Source organism: Grus americana, chromosome 1 (assembly GCF_028858705.1).
Source record: "Grus americana isolate bGruAme1 chromosome 1, bGruAme1.mat, whole genome shotgun sequence".
In the NCBI taxonomy this organism is placed as follows: domain Eukaryota; kingdom Metazoa; phylum Chordata; class Aves; order Gruiformes; family Gruidae; genus Grus; species Grus americana.
In genome coordinates, this window is record NC_072852.1 from 120,255,108 (window position 1) to 120,274,553 (window position 19,446).

Here is a 19,446-nt window from a genome sequence, read left to right on the forward strand (position 1 = left end):
GCACACAAAAAATGGATTAGGAATGGAAGATGTTGGTGCTATAAAATGCTGTGGTGTGGTACAGGCAGGCAATTTTTGGGTGGTGCCTCTTATTAGTAAAGGCAGGGTTGGAAAACAATGGAGTCCATTGTTTACTCAGATGATCTGCCAACATGATCAAATTGATATAATATGATTTGCTCTTAGTGAGCAGGCTAGCCAGCATGTACATGAACTAAAGCAGCAAGACAAGAGTGGTACCAGAACGAAAACAAACGTCATATCTTGAATCTTCTAATTTAAATGTCATGCCTCTCCATAGATGAAAAATGGTGGTACTAATCTAGTCCTCAAGAAATAACTAGCCATAGCTTAACACTATCGGAGTTAGAAAAGCAGCAAGGTCCGAACTAGAACAGCTATCATTTATAAAGACTAGGGTGGAAATGAAGATGAAATTAAGATTTTTCAAATAATCTGCATTTTAGGTGATGCACAAGCATCATTAGGTGAGCTTTCAAGCATTTACGTTCACCAAGTAAAAAAATTCTAAAATGTCAGAGGGTAGAAATAATCCAAGAGATTTTAGAAATTGCACACTGCTAGTGAGCTACACTTTGGTACTATTCCTAACTCATAAGTATTCTTTCAATCTAGTGATTTTCTTTTCCATATACGTAGATGTGGAACACATTCATGAGAGAAATTAAGAATGGATTGCAGCAGTATAGTAATTTATTATAGTATTTTAATCACTGTAAGAATAGCTCAACATGAATCTATATGGGAAAAGGAATTTACCATAATAACTAAAACTGGAAATACAACTTTTTCAGAAAAGCAATAATGAGAAATATATTTCTTGCCTGATGGAGGGGTAAGGAGGGAAGATGTATTTTGAAATACAATAAAGATTGATCGCCAATAAAAAAAAATTAGACACTAAAAGCCATTAAGCTAATTTACTCAATAAATTCTAGAAATTACTATCTAGCATGCATTTGGTTTAATGAAAGCCAGGTATGAATTATTTCAAATCACACCTACATTTCAGATGCATATGCAATTTTTACCATATTGAATCACTAAATGCAATTGTATAAGAAATATTCTCTGCTGACCTAAATAGATTTCTCTCAGCCTTCAGACTGAAGAAAAAGGAGCACAGTATTTGTTTTCTTATAGCTTTCTCCTCTCCAGATAACATATTCTCTTATATGCTTACTTGTTCCCGGCCGGGCATCAGAAACATCCACCAGTGGTCCTGTAGCTTGTGACACAGACTGGTAATGTACTGTGTGGGTGACAGTCAGTGACTTCTGCTTAGACGTCTCTCCAAAGTCGGCATCGGTGAGCAGAACTGTTGATCTGTCATCTGTAAGTAAAGAAACCCATCAGATCTTGAATAATGAATTTTCAGTTTGCCTTCATAACAGCTTTACAGCCAGTCCCCAGACTTATTTTCAGCTGGGTGTCACCACTGACAGCTTTTCAACAACATACTCGATTTATTTCTTTTTATTAACATGATTAGTAATGTCCTCAGTGAAATCACCCATGTCTTCCCAAAAGGAGGTTGTTAGGGAATATTGCTAACTAACCCTCCACCAGTCAGCTTTTTCTCCAGAGACAGAATATTGTAGAAGGGATGGCCATGACACCAGACTGTTCTTAGGGAGCTGTTTATTAGGGAGCATGTGAGTACCATAGTGAGGAAAATGGCAATATACTTGCAGGGCAGCTAAGCATCCTTAAGTCCGTGTTTTGCTGGTCTGGAAGCTAAGGGCTAAGTCCTACCTACCTCTCTCTGTACCAAACCTCACTACAAGTAGGTTTGAAAAAGCAGCTTTGGGGAGCTTTATGCGAGTTGTGTAAGTTTCTCACAACATAGTCAGTCCAGCTGCCTATGGGCTTTCCTGCAGCTGCAAAGAAAGGTGCGAGGTGAAGCCTGACCTTGGGAAGGACTGGGAAAAAAGGTGAGCACTGACCTTTACTGCTGTAAGGTTGTAATGCCGATTGCTTCCCTATGGGGTGAGATATATGCACCAAATTTCTACACAGATCTTGATCCCTGCAGAAAGCCAGTGCTATACAGCACTTCTTCTTTTTTTTTTTTTTCCCAGTTGTGATCTCTGTATTTTATTTATTTTGCCACAAAGAGGAGTGTGGTCCACTTGACTGTGGAAGTTTAACAGCATAAATCTTCCACTGACTTTGTGCTTGCAGCACAATTATTTGCATGCTATCAGACTTTCTTTTGCATTCTTTACAGTCTTTTTATCCATTCCTAATAGTAATGAAAGCCACAAGAAGTTCCTTCTATGTTATGCTGTATAGCTTTATTATATATTCCTCAGGGGACTGACAGCAGTGGGCCTTCCACGCATTTACTACTCAGCAGAGGTTGATCCACTTCTTCTAAGCATTTTTGGGTTTTGTTTTTTTTTTTTTTTAACTTGACAAGACACCATTAAAGCGAACAGTTCCGCACAATAACATAACTAGCATTTTTTACCCAAAGAAGGCCATAAATAGAATGAGCATTATGAAATCAAATTACTCTGTCTCTGGCAAAAGATGAGCTCTTATTCAGGTTGGGAATAAAGCATCTTGGCAGTAAAACTATGTCAAAGACTGCCAAAGTGCCTGCTTATTCCGAGTGCTTTGTGGAGAGCTGGCTATTACCAAGGCCCTGATCGCATTGCTACAGTTGAGGGACTTATGGTATTTCCACTATAACCCCCCTTTGCTCAGCAACTGTAACTCAAAAGTAAAAACTCTCTTTAGGATGAAGCCTGGCACAAAAGACTGCATCGCAGAGGCAAACTTTGGGAAGCTCAAATCAGGATTAAAAAAGTCTCTATTTCAAGTGAAGCACAGGTGTCCTTCTCAAATCTGCGGCACAAACTGTGAAATGTCCCCTGAGGCCAACACCCCCCCCCCTCCATGCCAGAGGGCAGCAAGTGTGACAGGGTGCGGGGCTAAAGCAGCTTGTCCCTCCCCGTTGTGGGCATGGACAGGAGACGCAGAGATGGTGCTTCCAGCCTTCAGAGCTCTCCTCTCTGGCCACACCATCCCTGGGATGCTGTTATGTTCTCAGCCATCACAGGTTTCTTCTACACAGATTTTGATCCAAAATGTTAGAAGTCTGACAAGATCAGTCATTCCTGGGGGTCTTGACACAGTGTGTAACCATACAGCCACGGGAGCAGGTTGTATTTTTATTCTGTTCAGATTTCAGGCATCTTGTGTTTAAATTATTTGGAAAAAACCCATAACACCAAACAATTATGTTTTTCATGACAGTTCAGCTACGTGCCAGCCACATGAGAAATCTTGCTATCTGTTGTGTGAAACAGTTTAGATTTGAATTTTGCGTAGATACACAAAAGCTGAAAACTGATCAAAATGTTGAAATATCATTTGCTATGAACAGGTGGATACAATATGCAACATGTAAGTTTTAGGAGCTGGCTGTTGCTAATCTTTAAATACTGATATTGTAGTTTCAGAATTTCATTTTCCTTATAGCTAATGCCAGTGATCCAACTGTCTAGTCAAAGCCAAAAGAGAAATCAAAATGAAAATCATAAAACTGCCAGTCTTCATTTACATTTTCTTCAAGCGGCTCTTTCCACCAGCTTTATTTTCCTAATATCCTGCATTATTTTAAATACTATACTGAGATTACTTAAGTGGAAAATTATTCAAAGGGAGGGAAAAAAAAATCAGTTGAGTTTTCAAATGTGACAAAGTACTTGTAGCTCTTTTTTTCTTGCTGTGTGCAGTGGGGAAAAGGTGTGGGGTAAAGGAAGTCCACATAAAGTGCCTGTTACATTAACCAGTGAAAACAAGCTCAACAAGAGTTTACCAATGGTCTCCATTGTGTCTCTCTCCTCAATCAGAAGCTGTGCTCTGGGAATGTCTATGTGCATCCTCAGTGTTTGCTGCTGCTTATTAAGTGTATCTGATGTCCTGGTGTTCTTGCTAAAAACAAAAGAGAAGCAAACCGATTAACATTCAGCCTAAATGAAAAAAATACTTGCAAACTTGCTATTTTAAATCTGTCCAGCTCAAACAAAAAATAATATAACCATAATCAGCAAAATATACCCACATGTCTTATTTTCCCCTCTTCAGAACAAGTGCATAGTGTTCATTTATTGTACATGAGAAGCAGTTAGATGAATGCAGTGTTGAGGGATTTGGTCTACTCTTTATCAGCAGGGATCTCCTGAAAATTTCATGTAGTTTTCTTCAAGTGTTGTCATATAATGAAATTAGTAAAACACTTTGCAAGATGGACCTTTTCTTTCATACCTCATGAATATGAGTAAAGAAACACACAGCTGATCAAACAGGTTGGTAGGAAAATGATGTCTTGAGTAATTTCTAATTAATTTTTAAACTTTTCATTACTTTTCATTACATAAATTCCAAATATCACTAGAATTGATAAATGAAAAAGCAAATTAATAACTAGGGATTCCATTAATAAATTGCATAAAATAAATAAAGGTTTTAGTCCTATTGATGTTCCAAGACTAAAACTGCAAATGTTGTTTACATTAATGGATTATTTCTAATTGATAGATGCAATATTCTAAAAAAGAACATAAAACAATTATTCTATCATCATGCAAACTGAAACAATTTCATTTTGAAGTTTGTGTACCAGAAAATGACTTTTTAAATGAGCTGTCTACCAAAAGCAAATGAAAATGGATAGTGAAACTGAGTGCTACAATCATTTCTACTACAGAGCTTGCACCAAGAAACCTTCAGACTGCACTAAAAACCCAGAAACTTCTTGCCCTTTTAGATGTAATTACTCTTTGGAGGAGAGGAAATATTTGCAAATACTTTTTTATGCCAGAGAGGCTGAGAAAAGGTAAGATAAATCAGCCAGTAGTGTGATCCAAGTGCTCAGGCTTCAAAGAGCTTTAAAATCCAAGTGGAGGCTCATTTTCTAGTGTAAAATATCTGTAGATCACTTGGTTTAATTCTCCTTTGGCAATGAATTATTGTTGTTAATGGCATCAGCAGAGGACTATTAAGCTGCTGGATGATAAGCTCACTTCCCCAAGTGTGGGCCTCTACATAGGAGATTAATGCATGTGTGAAGAGCCCACACCTCTAGACAATCCGCCTTACCTTCCTGCTGTGTCTCCATGTGAGCAAGACCTAACTATTGCAGGTTTGGAGGTTCTCCTAAAGTCCTTTTTGGGAGGAATTTCCTTGTCACGTGCTCAGTAATTCTGTTCCAAATCCAAGAGAGAGATTCGCAAGGCACACAGGTACACCTCTCTGGCTGATTCTCACCTTATGGCTTTCCCTGTTCTGGTGGTCCCCAGTATTAACACTATCTAGGTAGCTCAAACCTTACTGTCTCTGTCTTTACCTGGGTGCTTAGGTGGTACTGTTGCCACCATGTACAGATAGATAGCTGAAATGCATTCAGACAGCCTACAGCCGGTGCCTCATTTAATCATTATGGAAGCAAAATATCAGGAGAACTAACCAAGGGCTGCCAGGCTTTTCTCTGTATATAATCAGTGGAGAATAGTAGTCACAGTGTCTTATTAAGCACATAAAGTTTCAAAGACATTTAGGATCCTAAAATGCAGATAAATTCCACACTGATGTTCTTGAAGTCTCTGCAAAGTCTCTGCATGGATTAGATGCCAATTTCCTATTGGTTTCCACTCAAGTTGCTGAAATGTTAAGAGAATCAGAGACCAATACATCATCTGCATGCCAAATATGCTTGAATACATGACCTTGAAAAGTTGGACTACTTTGGACTTGTCCAAGATTATAGAGTAAACCTGTGATCAAGTAGGAAATTGAATTTCTGAGGTCAAATTTCAATTAATAATCAATAATCCAATAATTATAGGACACATACAATACATATAGAATCTGTGCAATACATAATTGAGTCTAATAAATGCATCATTGCACCCCTCCTCTGCTCACCAGGGATGCAGGAGACAAAGGGATCAAATCAGACATATTCTTCAGAGAATGGAGACCTCAGAATCCCAGTGAGAGCTAGAAGCTTTTCTGCAGAACGAATGCTCTATATTCCTACTATTACAAAGTACTCAACCACACAGAAAGTATTGTTTGGACCACAGGGAGCGGGAGGACACTTCCCCAGGTTTGCAATTATATTGCTCACCTGTCAAGAGAGAATTCTGAATCCCATTCTTGGCTCCAGGGATAGCTTTATGCAAAATACATGGAAGGTCCTTCAAGCCAGAACTGGAACACAGGCCTCTCTATATTCAGGAAAATTCCCTACTATGCTCGAGAGTTATGTCTTGTTTTGTGTGATCTCTCTCCTCCTCCTTAGTGGTTTAATTAATTCTCCTGTATGCAGCAGCACGGTGACATGAAGTGTCCAAATACAGAACAGGCAATTGGCAGTAGCAAGAGAGTTGCTGCTGATTAGCATGCTCTCTCTTTCAGGCTCAAGGAATTTTGAATTATTTTCTGCAGACCACAATAACTCACCTTTCAGGTTATAAAAACCTAAAGTGCCAACAGCAATTAAGTGCCTCTAGGACTTGGCAGCGAGGCAAAGATTTTTAGGATTGCAATTTTTGGTGCCCAAGTGTTTTCTAACCTAGGAAAACTGAGGCATCAAAGTATGATAATAGTGTGGAGGATGAGGAATCCAATGATTAATTCTTTTCCTTAACCTACAGATATAAAATTCCCAAACTTAAACATGTGCTATGGCTATTCTTTACCTATCATACCTTGTAAGGATCTGCGTATAACACAATTCATTCCCTCTACTTCAGTGAATCTCTGAGCTCCAAACTGTTAGAGACTCAGAGCCTGTCTGGGGAACGAGATATTTGCTGCAGTCTTTTACTCTGCCAAGGTGTCTGGTTTTGGCCACTATGAAAGACAGATACTTGGGTACGTGGGCCTTTGGGTCTGATTGAGTATAGCTTTTTTGTATAGCCTGTGGATAAATGGGCCTTTTTCCAGAGGAAGTACAATGTATAACGTATATTGAAAGAGTGTGCACAGTTAAAAGAATACTACCTTTTAACTAATCTTTCTGGATCTTCAATAAAAAATACTTACTTGAGTGACTGAAAATATCTGTATGCACAGGAGAGAGTTAAACCTATCAAGCTAGTTATGTAAAGGGATTAAGTATGGTGCTCTGTAAACCCAGAGTCATTCCGGGTCCTTGGCAGAGACTCAGGCCACCTCACAGTTTCCTGATGCCGAAGCTGGTTGTTGTGAAAACATATGGAAAACTAAATCTTGTAAGTAATCAGCCTGACAGAGGAGTATTTGAGGAGAAAAGATTCCTCACCTTGTGTTTAAAATTAGAAAACTCAGTCAATTGTTATACTGGTTCAGAGTGAACTGTTACAAAGAAGTTGGCTAGACCGATGCTTTCACCCAAAAGAAACATTAAAAAGCTGTAATTGTACAGCAGCAGGGATTTTTATTTGCGAGTTTAAGGTATCAGCAAGAAGTTGGGCAGCTCCTGTTAAACTGCTAACTTCTGGGGCTTATCCGGTTCCCCAGACATTTGACTTACACAGCCAAAGCCAGCGACTTTCAAAGCAAAGACTAAAGCTCCATTCTTAATCCGCTTTACACACGCTCATAAAAATCTCCTCAAAGGGAAAGATACACAAAGCTTTCTCCATCCCTCACACCTTCCTACCAAGCAGGGAATCATCTTTTCTGCTCTCTGTCCAATACTTAAACAGCAAGGCACAACCCATCTAAAAGATGTAAAATATCAGGAGCTTTATAAAATGTGACAATGGCTTTAGAGAGGGCTTATTATCCTTTGATTATTAACAAGCTACATCTTCAGGAACATCTAGCGATGGTGGGCAGCTCTGGTTTCGGTTGGAGGTATTTCGCAGATATATCGAAATGACAGAACATTCAGCCTGTAGAAAGCAGGCTCCCCAACACAGCATCACTTTGAGAGCTCCAAGTTATGACACATCTGCAAATGTAGGCCTATTTCCCCTACTACTTCTAAAGTCCCGTTTTAATAGTTATTTGCCTTTGTTCACACTTTCAGAAGAGAAATATAAAATATGACTATTTAATAAAACCAAGATTATTTGTTAATAATTGAGATGGGAGAAACTGACTTGATTAACATTTTTCAATGCTGGTGAAAGGAAAAATAAAAAGAAATGGTGACAAATGAGTTACCTAGAAAAACAGCTCTGAACTCAAGGCTGGGGAGGGACCTGACTGCTCTCTGAGTGCATCAGGCGGGGAGGGCAAAATAAGCTCTTTCATCTGAAGGCTGACATGAGCACAGGAAAAAATGAGTGAAAACTGGGCACTTACTTATGTTGGCATTTGATAAAGTTTTCTAAGTGTCAGAGGAGTGAGACTGAAATGGCCTTGCAGAGGCAGCAAGAAGACTAGTGAAGCTAACCAGGGTTAAGGCAGAGGTTTACCAGTTTTGCAGAGGTGTTATGTGTGGTTGTCACTGGGACTGAATATCTTCATCCAGGAGTTTCAGCCAATCTGTTTCAGCTGGGTTTCTTTAGGGAACAGACTTGCTGCATATACTAATCTGTGCTGTTTTCTGTGACACTAAAAAAATATCAGAGCATATCTTCCTGAAGTTTCTTAAACCTGCAATCTGCTGCTAGCACAGATTTCTAACTGGCAGATAGGAAGGGTATGACCTGACCTGCATGGCCAGTCTTGTTAACAGTCAGTGGGACTATTCAGATGTATTTGCAGACTGATGGCGTAGACCTGAGCTTACACTAAAACCATCTGTCACCATGTCTTGGGCAAGTATATTCTCACAATAGCTGGTGAAGTCTATCACGGGTGAGGAAGTTTAGACTACAGTTCATTTGGTAAAATATATATGACATTCTCAAATTTTTTGCTTAAAAATAAAAAGATTTTCTAGCAAACCAGAACTCATTTGAACTTAAACATAATCCCTTGGTGATCCCGTTTTCAAATATATGCAGCAGTTTTAAAGTTCAATATTTTCCCCAGACAAAACAATAAACATTGAAGATATGAAATTTCCATCTTTGAAAGAATTGTGGTGCCAGGATAGTCATTCTGTTGCAATTCAACAACTGAATTAGATTTCTTGATGCTGAGCTGATGGAACAGAACTGAAAAATAATAAATGGATTTACCTGTTCTTCTATACCATCGGGTATAAGCAGCTAGCGATAGTGAATTACACAAATATAACTGTAAAGTCTAGAGATACTCGCATCTAGGCACTTACTGCTTTCAATCAGATGATCTCTGTAGAGCAATTACTTTGGTACATATTATGAAAATGTTTTTCTGAATAGGAAAAATGTCCAAATGGACCTACATAGCTTCTATAATTTAATCTACTAACACAAGAGTTCTCAGTTTTTTACCATTGCTTTCCCCCACAGATGCTGTCCACAAATTGTCTTTTTTCTCTCATTTCTAACCAACAATGTGTCCCAGTTCTTAACAAACAGTCAAATGGTGTGATTTGAAAAAGGATTTAGGAATAGAAAGTTTATTTCTCCATTTGTCCCTATCATAATTTTTAAACATGATGTCATAGTTGACAGACATTTTTCAATTTAAAAACATTAAACCTATTCTTACCTCATAAGCATTTCAGCCAAACTCTTTGCATCTAGAAGAAAATAGAAGAAATGTCATCACAAATGAAAATCTATTTGATGGATGGATTATAAGGAAGTGATTTGAATCAGCCATGTGTAAGACCACTGTTGTTTCTCAGAACAGTGGCAAGAATAAAATAATCTCTAAAAGTCCCTACTTTTGCTGAAATTGCATTTCTGTCCCAGACAGTCCTGTTTAGTTCCTTAGTAGTGCCACAGATGCTTAGAGAACTAAAAGCTACCATTGGTTTAACTAGATAAAACTACAGAAACTTATTAGAATTAGGAACAGTTTAACAAATAATGGGGTTCTGTGTTCCTTCGGGCCACGGTTAGCAAGTGAACAGGTGAGGAAGGAAGAAAAGGCAAGAAGACAGAAGTGTTGACATCCCTCTCTGGGCAGGAGCCAAACCCAAGCTGGATGAGCAGTTGCCATTTCCAAACCAAACCTGAGTGCATGGAGGTCTGAGCAAGGGAGGTCTCCAAGGAGTCCATTTGTTTGGTTGCTCTCAAATATGAATGCTTTTCCACTAACAATAATTCAGAACTACTACTGGGTCTTCAGAGGACACTCTATACACGACACAGGAGGTGGCTTATTCCCACATGGATTAGCCCTGCAAAACGAGGTGCTGCTGAAGGAGAAATATTCCTCCTGTTGTTGTCATTGCTGTTGTTATTAGCATAAAATCCTTTGGGGATATAATTATTCTGGTACCTATCAGATCAGAAGACACAGCTGAATGTTGGTTTACCCGGTGTTCTTCAGGTAGCTTTCTGTAAAACTTTATCAACATAATGTAATAATTTCTGTGGTATTATTCAGCAAAAATAGACAGCTTCCACTAAACAAACTCACTTAAAAATGTTGACTCCAGAGTCCTTAGGTGTATCACACAGCAACAAAGCAGACTTTTGTCCAACCAAGTGAAGCCAAGTCTGAGAAGAAAACAATTCCAAGTTCTAAGTCTTCAAGCAACTCTCCTATTATGTGAAACTTTAAATTTCTTCTTTTATCTGCTGCTTATAATCTACCAGAACCCACCAAGACATTTACTGAATTTGTCTTTGTTTTCTCCATCTCACCTTTTTCATTCCTTAATCACCTCTTGAATCTCCTACACCTACAATAATTTCCTTGTTTGTGATCCTATTAAATATCGTGCCTTTAAAATTCAGAGGATTCAGGCAGAAACAAATCAATATCTTAATGCATTGCTCTGGCTACATTTGTATTCATTTTTTAAAAGGAATGGACAAAGGGCTCTTTTTATTCATAAAAAACCTCAACAAAACCCCTTCCATCCACTTTCTACATTCTGTTTCTCTGACACTGTGGCAGCTTGCCTGTCTTAAGCTTTATTCCTCGCATGGCAGATTCCTGGTAGAGGGAAGGGCTCTTCACCTGAGATGTGCCATCTAATCCAAACAGTGCTGCATTTAGGCACTTTCACTTTGTTTGGGATTGCCTTTTGCTGTTAACACTCTTATAAGTGCTACTATATAGAAGATGACAATGTCTTTATCATCAGTCATAAACCAAACTACCACTGCTGCTGCTCCCAAATCATGTCAGGGGTAGTTTTGCTACTGACTTCTAAGGACCCAGGAAGGGACTCAGTTCTTTTGAGGAATAAAAAAAAAAAAAAGAAGCCATGTTGGTTTTTTAAAGCAAACTTTATGATGCTTTTTATTCTAGCAGTACTAGAATCATGAAGAGACTATGCACACATTCTTCCTCTGGCACACACAGTAAGGGTGATTTAATAAGCAAATACTGTTTTCATTCAACTAGCAGCTTTTATGAAGCAATTGCTGCCTCTTTAAGCGAAACTATCAATACTTGTGCAAGTTATTCATGATTCAAGAAAAGTCAAAGGGAAAAAGTTGAAGGTTGCTTGGCCCAATGCCATTCACTTTGTTTTTTAAATTTGTTTACCAGGATTAACTGACAAACAACCTCCCTCACATGTTCTCAGGTGCTGCATAGCATATAGCTGTGTTCCATGCTGCATCTGGAAAAAACGTGATGTTCTGAACAATAAATGTATGTGGCACATATTCAAATGCTCGTTAACATATATGCATTCTTGGTCAAAGAAATGCAAAGGAGATTGTGCATCTTCAATCAAAAATAATGTGAGGCATCATGCAAGATCATGTTACATGTCAAAAGCTGAACAAGGAAGTACTGCAGAAAAAAACGTAACTCCATCAGCAGGGTTTAAATGTACTAATTATTCAAGCAGACCGTTACAATGGTCATCAGCATTACTGTAGTTAATGATGGCTCTACTGGGCACACAAGCTAGTGTGGGACTGGACCAAACAAATGTCCCAAGAAGATAAGGGATCTTATGTATCTGTCAAAGCAAAAAAGAAGCCTAGAAGTAAGTGAATAGGATAACAGTGTGTCCAAAACATCAGATACAGGAGAAATGCTAGTTACACAAACGAATGAGTATAGACTACAGACTGTAATGTGTATTTCCCACATTACACTTTTGATCAGTAAATTGAGAATACTGCATCAAATGAGTCAGTAACCTTGCCAGTGTCCTATCTCCCAGTTTTCAGGTGGAGAGAGCAGGACTCGGGTAGGCCATGAACGACAGAGTGAAGGGGAAGATCTCCCGCTTCAGCCAAGCATCACCCCATGCCTTGGTGAAAAAGACAAACTGCTCCTCACTGTGGGTTTGATGCGTGACTGCGCTGACAGGCACCCACCCAGTGACAGCCCCCACTGCCATTTGCTGGGGCAGACCCGACCCGACCTGTGGAACTACTAAACTCGGGAAAAATCAGGGCTTTGCTGAGAACTATGCTTTCTTTATACACAAAGTACTCCTGGAGAAATAAATCACACTGGGTGTGACACAGGAGGAAGACAAAGATTCACCTGTCACTACATGCTAAAACCAGGAGTAAAAGGATTAAGAATGGAGAGACTGCTGTTGTTATGCTATATTTTACCCCACAAAAACTGGAACCACAAACCCGTTGTCTATAAGCACAGATACAAATGTTTGCGTGCAGAATGTACTGCAAATAAATCTGCAATTCCCACTCCTCTTTGTCAAGCAGGTTCAAAGAGAACACATCTCCTGGAGCCACAAAAGTAAGAATTAAATTTGTAACTTGTGCAAATCCTTTTAGAAGGTCCCACTGTGGAAACTATTATTTCTGATGTAGACTAGAGGAAAGTCAATGGTGGAATCATGATATAGGAAAAATGAGTCCTGTGCCTCAGAGAAACCCCACCAGGTAATACATATCGAGTGATAAAGACAGGATATCAGTTTCAAAACTAATTCAGATCAAAGTTGATCACAAGAACTACTAGAGCAAAACATTTGTTTTCATTAGGAGATCAGAAAAACTTGCACACAGGATTTTTTTAGAGAACTTACTAAGGAGATCTCTGGAACAGGAATGCTGATTGTCAGTAAGCCTTTTAGAACATGGAGTAACCTCCAGAAGAGTAGAAAATGGCTAACACGGGATGAGTCCTCAAAAAGAATGAACAAAAAAAATCTAAATTACTGAAGTCCCATCAATCGGATCTTGGCAATGAGCAAAACGATGAAAAAAATGGAATGAAGCTTGATGAAATGAATTAACAGAGAAAGAATAATTGAGGCCAATTGACATAGGCTTGTGATCAATCAGCCATGTCAAACAAAGTTGATTTTTTTAAAATGAGATTAAAATTCACTGAGAATTGATGACATTGAAAAAACTCTCACTGAGACATGATTAAATAACATTAAAGTATTGTATTTATATTTCTCTAGAGCAAAGTTTTGGTACTTCAAAATATTTTAATAACAAAGTAGCATGATGCAAAAAATTATCACAGCAGCCATTTTACAAAATACAATTTCAAGAAGAGAATCATTGTTTAGTATTTCTTTTCATTGTGTACCATGGGACATCACACCAGTTGTACTTTTATTGGTGGTCTGGAGTAAATGAAATAATATCTGATAAAAGTTTGAAAATGACACAAGAATTAGGTAGCTAAAATGTAATGAAAATGCCAGGTCACTAAGGCATAGCAATCTGGATCGTCAGGTAGGCTGGCCACAAGTTAGCAATGTATCTGTATTAGCATAAGGTCGTATATCAAGAATACAAGCCATAGCTATACAATGGAGAATGTTATCCGGTTGCACTGTGATCAGAGAATTGTCAGATGATCTCAATGGATGAGATGATAAATGCAAACTCTTAAAATAATGCTGTACCCAAAAAGGTGATCCTTGCAGATATAGAGAGGAGACCATAAAGGGAAAGAAGAAAGGCTGTTACCTCTATCTGATGCTGATATGTCTGTTGCTGGAATACTATGTGGATTTCTAGCATACGCAGATGAGGAAAGCTACCTCGAGATTGCAAAGGGATCAGATAAAAGCCTTGAAATTAATAAATGATGGGAAAACTACAGAGAAAAATTAAAGAAGATTCATCTATTTGATTTACCAATGAAAACAATAAGAAATTACTTGGTTACTGCCATGTAAAAGGAATATCCTCAGAGATTGAAAATATGAATTGAAAAAGAACTTCAGTCCCTGTATAGCAGACAGAAGTATAACAGGACCAGATGACTGGGATGTCAAGCTGTAGCTTAACAAATTCAGATAAGAAGTGAAATGCAACTTTTACAGAAATGGTAGTTAAATACTGATGACTTTTATCAAAAGTATTGATGAATTCTTTGTCACTGCCTATGTGTAAGTGAAGATCAGGTATTTTTCTGAATTCCTGTATTCCGAGAGGAAATAATTCAGAGTAGTCTTATGTTATGCAAAAGCCATACTGGCCAGTCATCATTAGCCTTCCTTAAGGGACCGTAACTCAAGAATCTATGAATACTTGTAAATTAACCATGAAAAACTGGATGTGCACAGCCATCATTTCCTGGAGCCAAGGAGCTCAAAATATCCTGCTCATTACTAGATGGAATTCCACAGTATTTCTGAAAAGATAGCACTTTCTTCACCCTTAGCCCACCACTTCTTTTATGAAAAAAACTGCACAGAGGTAAATGAAGATTTCAAATTAAAAAGTTATTATACAAGCTAAAACATCCATATGCCCTGATTTCCAGAGCTGTGTATGAACCATAAGGCTAGTTGTCCTCTTTGATCTACGAATTTGCCCATGCCTAAGAGCCCTGTATCTTTGTCTTTTTTTTTTTTTTTCAAAAACATCCAAAATATTGTTACAAAAAGGCAAAATGAGACCTGAAAGACAGATGAGTAGATAGTACGTTGAGATAGAACACACAGGGTTGGCCCTGGTTTTAATATATATCATGATCATATTTTGGTTAAAATACAAAAACTAAACAATTAGGTAGCTCTTGGAAATGATTAGACTTATCTTTGCAGATGAAAAATCACTTTACTATTTATTCAGTATGTGATATGAAACACTTTTTCCCAAATACCTTCAGCATAAGGCCTGCTGTTGTGTGCTAGTGCAAAACCTACAGGGCCAAATGCAGAAGTGGCAGACTGCAAGGGTCAAAAACCTGGTTGTATCTCAGCCAGGGGTATTTACTAGAAGATTGATAGAACTGAATGAATTCACAGATCTAAAACTTATTCATATAGCAAACACCTGAATTTGAATAAGGATTAGAGAAAAGTAGAGATCAGTGACAATGAAAGCTGAGTGAACAATGAAGTGTTGTTGTAATAGTTCTGTTATAAAACATCTTAGGGAAAAAGATGTGGTAACAAATCTGATAATATCTGGTTGTGTTTGCTAGCCTACTAACATGTGGCTACTTTCATTTTATAATTCAGGAATCATGGTTTGCGTCTGCTGGAAAACTGAAATCCCCCCATCGTCAGAACATCTGATTTTAGCCTTTGAAAAAAACATAATTTTTAGGTTATTGAAACCACTCACAAGGGAAACAAACAACAAAAACAAAAGGAAGAAAACAAACACCAATACACAAGAATTATTTTCCTTTCCCCATACAAAATAATAGCAATGGATACAACAGTAATTTTTTAGAAACTTACTACCAAATGTAAAAGAAGGAATCTCTGTAAAAAACACATATGCTATGTTGCCTCATGTCTATTACGTATTGCAGGAAAATGACACCAACTGGGGATTGAACAGTCTGGTCACGTGCAGCCCCGCTTGTACTTTCACATTCAGGGAGTATGCATATGCAGAAATAAGTGCCATATCTCTCATCTTACCTCGCAGCCTCTTCAGTCTCTGCTCCCTCCTCCTCCTCCGCACGATCAGCAGCATCACAAAAAGCAGCAAGACCCCAACCAAGATACAGGAAATGGTCACCAGCATCTTCAGCCCTTCGTTGGTTGCCAGCCCTTCCTCACTTTGCACAACTGACTTAATGAGTGGAGGGATTGTACCTGGAAACAGTGTCATGATATTAGATGCCTATTAATGAAGACAAAAGATTGAGTTCTCAGGGAATATGGCATGTTATGTGCTTCTGCTGCATGCAGAACATTAAGAAGGATTTGCCATGTTCAGGGTGGATGTGTAGTGGCCGTGCGCATGTAACCAGTCACACTGGTAACAAGGTACTGGCTGCAGAAACTCATAGATTACCAGAAATCGAGAAGATGTGCATTCATCGATGAAAGAAAACCATGCCCATTATACAGTCAAATACTATGATTAATTTTAAGTCAAATTAAATCATTACAAAGCTGTAAGAGATCTTGAAACTATTACCTATGCATATTAATCCTTACTGTGGGAAAAGTAGCACTGCTGTGACTTATTCATACTTTCTGCTGGGCTTTTCTTTGTAAGGAACATATTTGACAAAGTTCATTTTTGCTACATACATCAGATGAATCCTTTGCACAGAAACATTCTTATATCAAGTCTTAGGGGTACAGCAGTGATATTGATGTGAAATTCAGATAGCCAACCTGATGCTGATTTGCCAAAGGGTGTCTGACATTATACTCATCAGTAAAACAGGAGAGTAACACTGGATAGAAAACAATCAAATTTTGAGAGGGAAATGAATCTACAAACTACTGGCATCGGCAGGCAGCTCACTTTTTCATTTTGGGACATATTTGCATTTTGAATATACCTGGCTTCCTGGTGATATATAATACTTGAACTTTTCAATTCTTTTTTTCTTTACTTCTAAAGGACGTGAGAAGAATGCAGCACTTTCTTTGGAAGACTGTTTAGTCATGGAAGGCTTCTCACTCATTTCCTGATTGCTATTAAACTGCTGAATGCAACCATAAATGAGGCTATAAAATGCAGATTTGTTTGAAATGGGTAGAAGCACGCAAGTATTGTGAACTGTGATGACTTTCGATGAAAGCTATTCAATTTTAACCAGATACTGAAATATAAAAGTGGTTACTTACTTGCTAAAAGGTTAGGAGGGTGAGAGAGCAAAACAGGTACATCCTTTTTTACATTTTAACTGCTGCATTGTGTGATATAGTTATATCTCATTATGTACGATACAGTATCAAGAAAAAAAAAATTGTGATATGATGGAGTACCATGTGAGTGCCATAACCACAGTGAAAATGTAGAATTCTAAGCCATGTTTTTTCAAAAGAGCTATTTGAGTTGCATATAATGAGAAGAGTAGTTCCCTAAAGGGATGGAGATAAACAGAAAAGCTACAACCATCCAAACCTATATCAGGTACTTCAGAAAATTTATTTTCTTACAATTGCATTTTGAGTATTTTTCTACTGTTCCATTTCAGTTCTTCCCCATAATTTTCCTTCTTTTTCTAATTTTCCATTGCTTGGAATAAACACACAGCACGATTTTTCCCTCTTGTCTTAACTGAGATACAGTTTTTACACTACTCTAAAGGCAAAGATAATGATTAGATGAAGAAATGGAAAGAACTTCAGGCTCCTGAAGGTAATACTAATAACTGTCTCTAAATCCTCCTAAACCCTCCTAAATACTAAAGGGCCAAATTTTGCTCTGAACTAAAGTCACACAGACCATTGGCTAAGGACTGTTGGTTTCAACATTACCGAAAATTTTGTCTTGCTCTCCTTAATTCTTTGATGTAAATCAAAATAAGAGTGGCCTAAATTTCAGTTAAACCTTGAGTGTGTAGGTAAGTGATTATAATTTTCCGTAGCTCTTGCAAGTAAAGTGTCAACCTCACAACACTATATACAGGCAGTACAAGCTTATTTAAAAAAAAAAAACACTGCAAGTTTATATATGCTTCACATTATCCATTTGTGGATATTCAGCAATTGTATTAGAAATTACCAAAACCTAAAGCTGCTATCCATTGAGAAAACACCATTTCAACTTTCATCGTCATTCTAGGCGTTGGCTAGGAGTGGAATAGTCAAAGCTTTTCTCAGAACAAAGTCCCAGGCAAATTGGGAGTCGTTTCTTTTTTCCACAGGTTAATTCGCCATTGCCCTTTGTTAGGCTGCTCTACTGGTGCTTCATAGAGGTTGCAAGCTGAATGTCTAGGCCCTCATTTCCCCGTGTTGCAGCCCTTCCAGCATCTCCCATTGCACCTTGTGACTTTAGGACTACCAAATGTTTTCCTGTGTCCTAACTGTTCTTCATGGTAGGAAGTCCCCTGGTGGGTTAGAATCAATTAAGATAGTTTAGAGCAGCTACCAAGCTGATCTGATTTAATGTCAGGGCTACTGAGTAGCTGATCTCTGAGTCAGGAAGCTCCTTTGCAGCACTACAACTGCACATTGCTAAAAATATCTCCTAAGTATTGAGTGTAAATGTTTTGAAAAACAAGGGGCAGGAAGGTCATAAAATCTGTAAGCTGAAAATGGTTAGCTGAAATATCTATGAATGGAAAGCAAAAAGGTGCACGTAGATCTGTCATTAGCCTTTTGACCTAATTCACCATGAAGAGATTTAAGGTAAAGCATATTTAGCCATGATATTTCTCAGGATCTCTATCACAGATAAATCAGCTACTGCAGTCCAAACAAAATGACCACGTAACTCAAGGATTTCTACAAAGTTTACAAAGGCTTTATCGTAAGACTGCTAAAGCTCCTAAGCTTGTTCTTAGCATTTGGTATGCTAGAACTTTCATACATGTATTATCTAATCTTCAAAGTACTATCCTTATATCTGTTTTATCCTAAGGGTGGCTGTGACCCCTAGAAGCTGGAAGGCATTAATCTCACATCACAAGACAAACCAATGGTAGAGGTAGGGTTGGCACTCAAAAGCAGAACTGGCCAAAAATTTCCACTGGCACACTTTCTGTAAATGAAAAATTCAGTCTCTATGGAAGCAAAAATTTCTGCATGAAGTATTGAAAGAAAATGTTGATTTCTAATCAGACACTATTTTCCAACTCTGAAGTGCCTTAAGCCTACGCAGCTTACCAAGGAACAAATGAATGGGGATCTGGGAATCTGTAGGGACAAATTTTGCTTCAGAAGCACTGAAACAGTTCCTTGACGAAATCCCTTATGTAAGAACAGACTATCTTAATTTTCATTAATGATAATCATCATCATCATCATCATCTCATCATTTTAGTTCTGCATCAAATATCACAAATTCAGAAAATCTGAAAATTGAAATTTCGTTTTCCAGCCATGTTTTCCTCTCTCAACCTTGTGGTCAGTATTTGACATCATGTTGCCTCTCTAAGGCACAATATAGGTCTGGCAAAGCACGCTTGACAAACAAAACCATCAATGCTGTAAATGAGAAATTTTCTAGCTGACCAGAAGGAGTGTCCCAGGAAATTTAATGCTACAGATATTTTTATTGTTTCATTTTCTCACTTTTAAAGTTGTCATAGAGCAACACA

General features: G+C 38.1%; 1 protein-coding gene across 1 annotated transcript in view; it reads right to left on the minus strand.

Moving 5' to 3' along the window:
- The window catches only part of DSCAM (DS cell adhesion molecule), a 476,818-nt gene that overhangs the window by 28,485 nt on the left and 428,887 nt on the right, over positions 1-19,446 (minus strand). The window contains exons 27-30 of the mRNA XM_054820229.1: positions 15,860-16,036; positions 9,613-9,643; positions 3,851-3,966; positions 1,205-1,354 (exon numbers count right to left, since the gene is read on the minus strand). Coding sequence (XP_054676204.1) covers positions 1,205-1,354; positions 3,851-3,966; positions 9,613-9,643; positions 15,860-16,036 — 474 coding nt within the window. The remainder of the gene's footprint in view (positions 1-1,204; positions 1,355-3,850; positions 3,967-9,612; positions 9,644-15,859; positions 16,037-19,446) is intronic.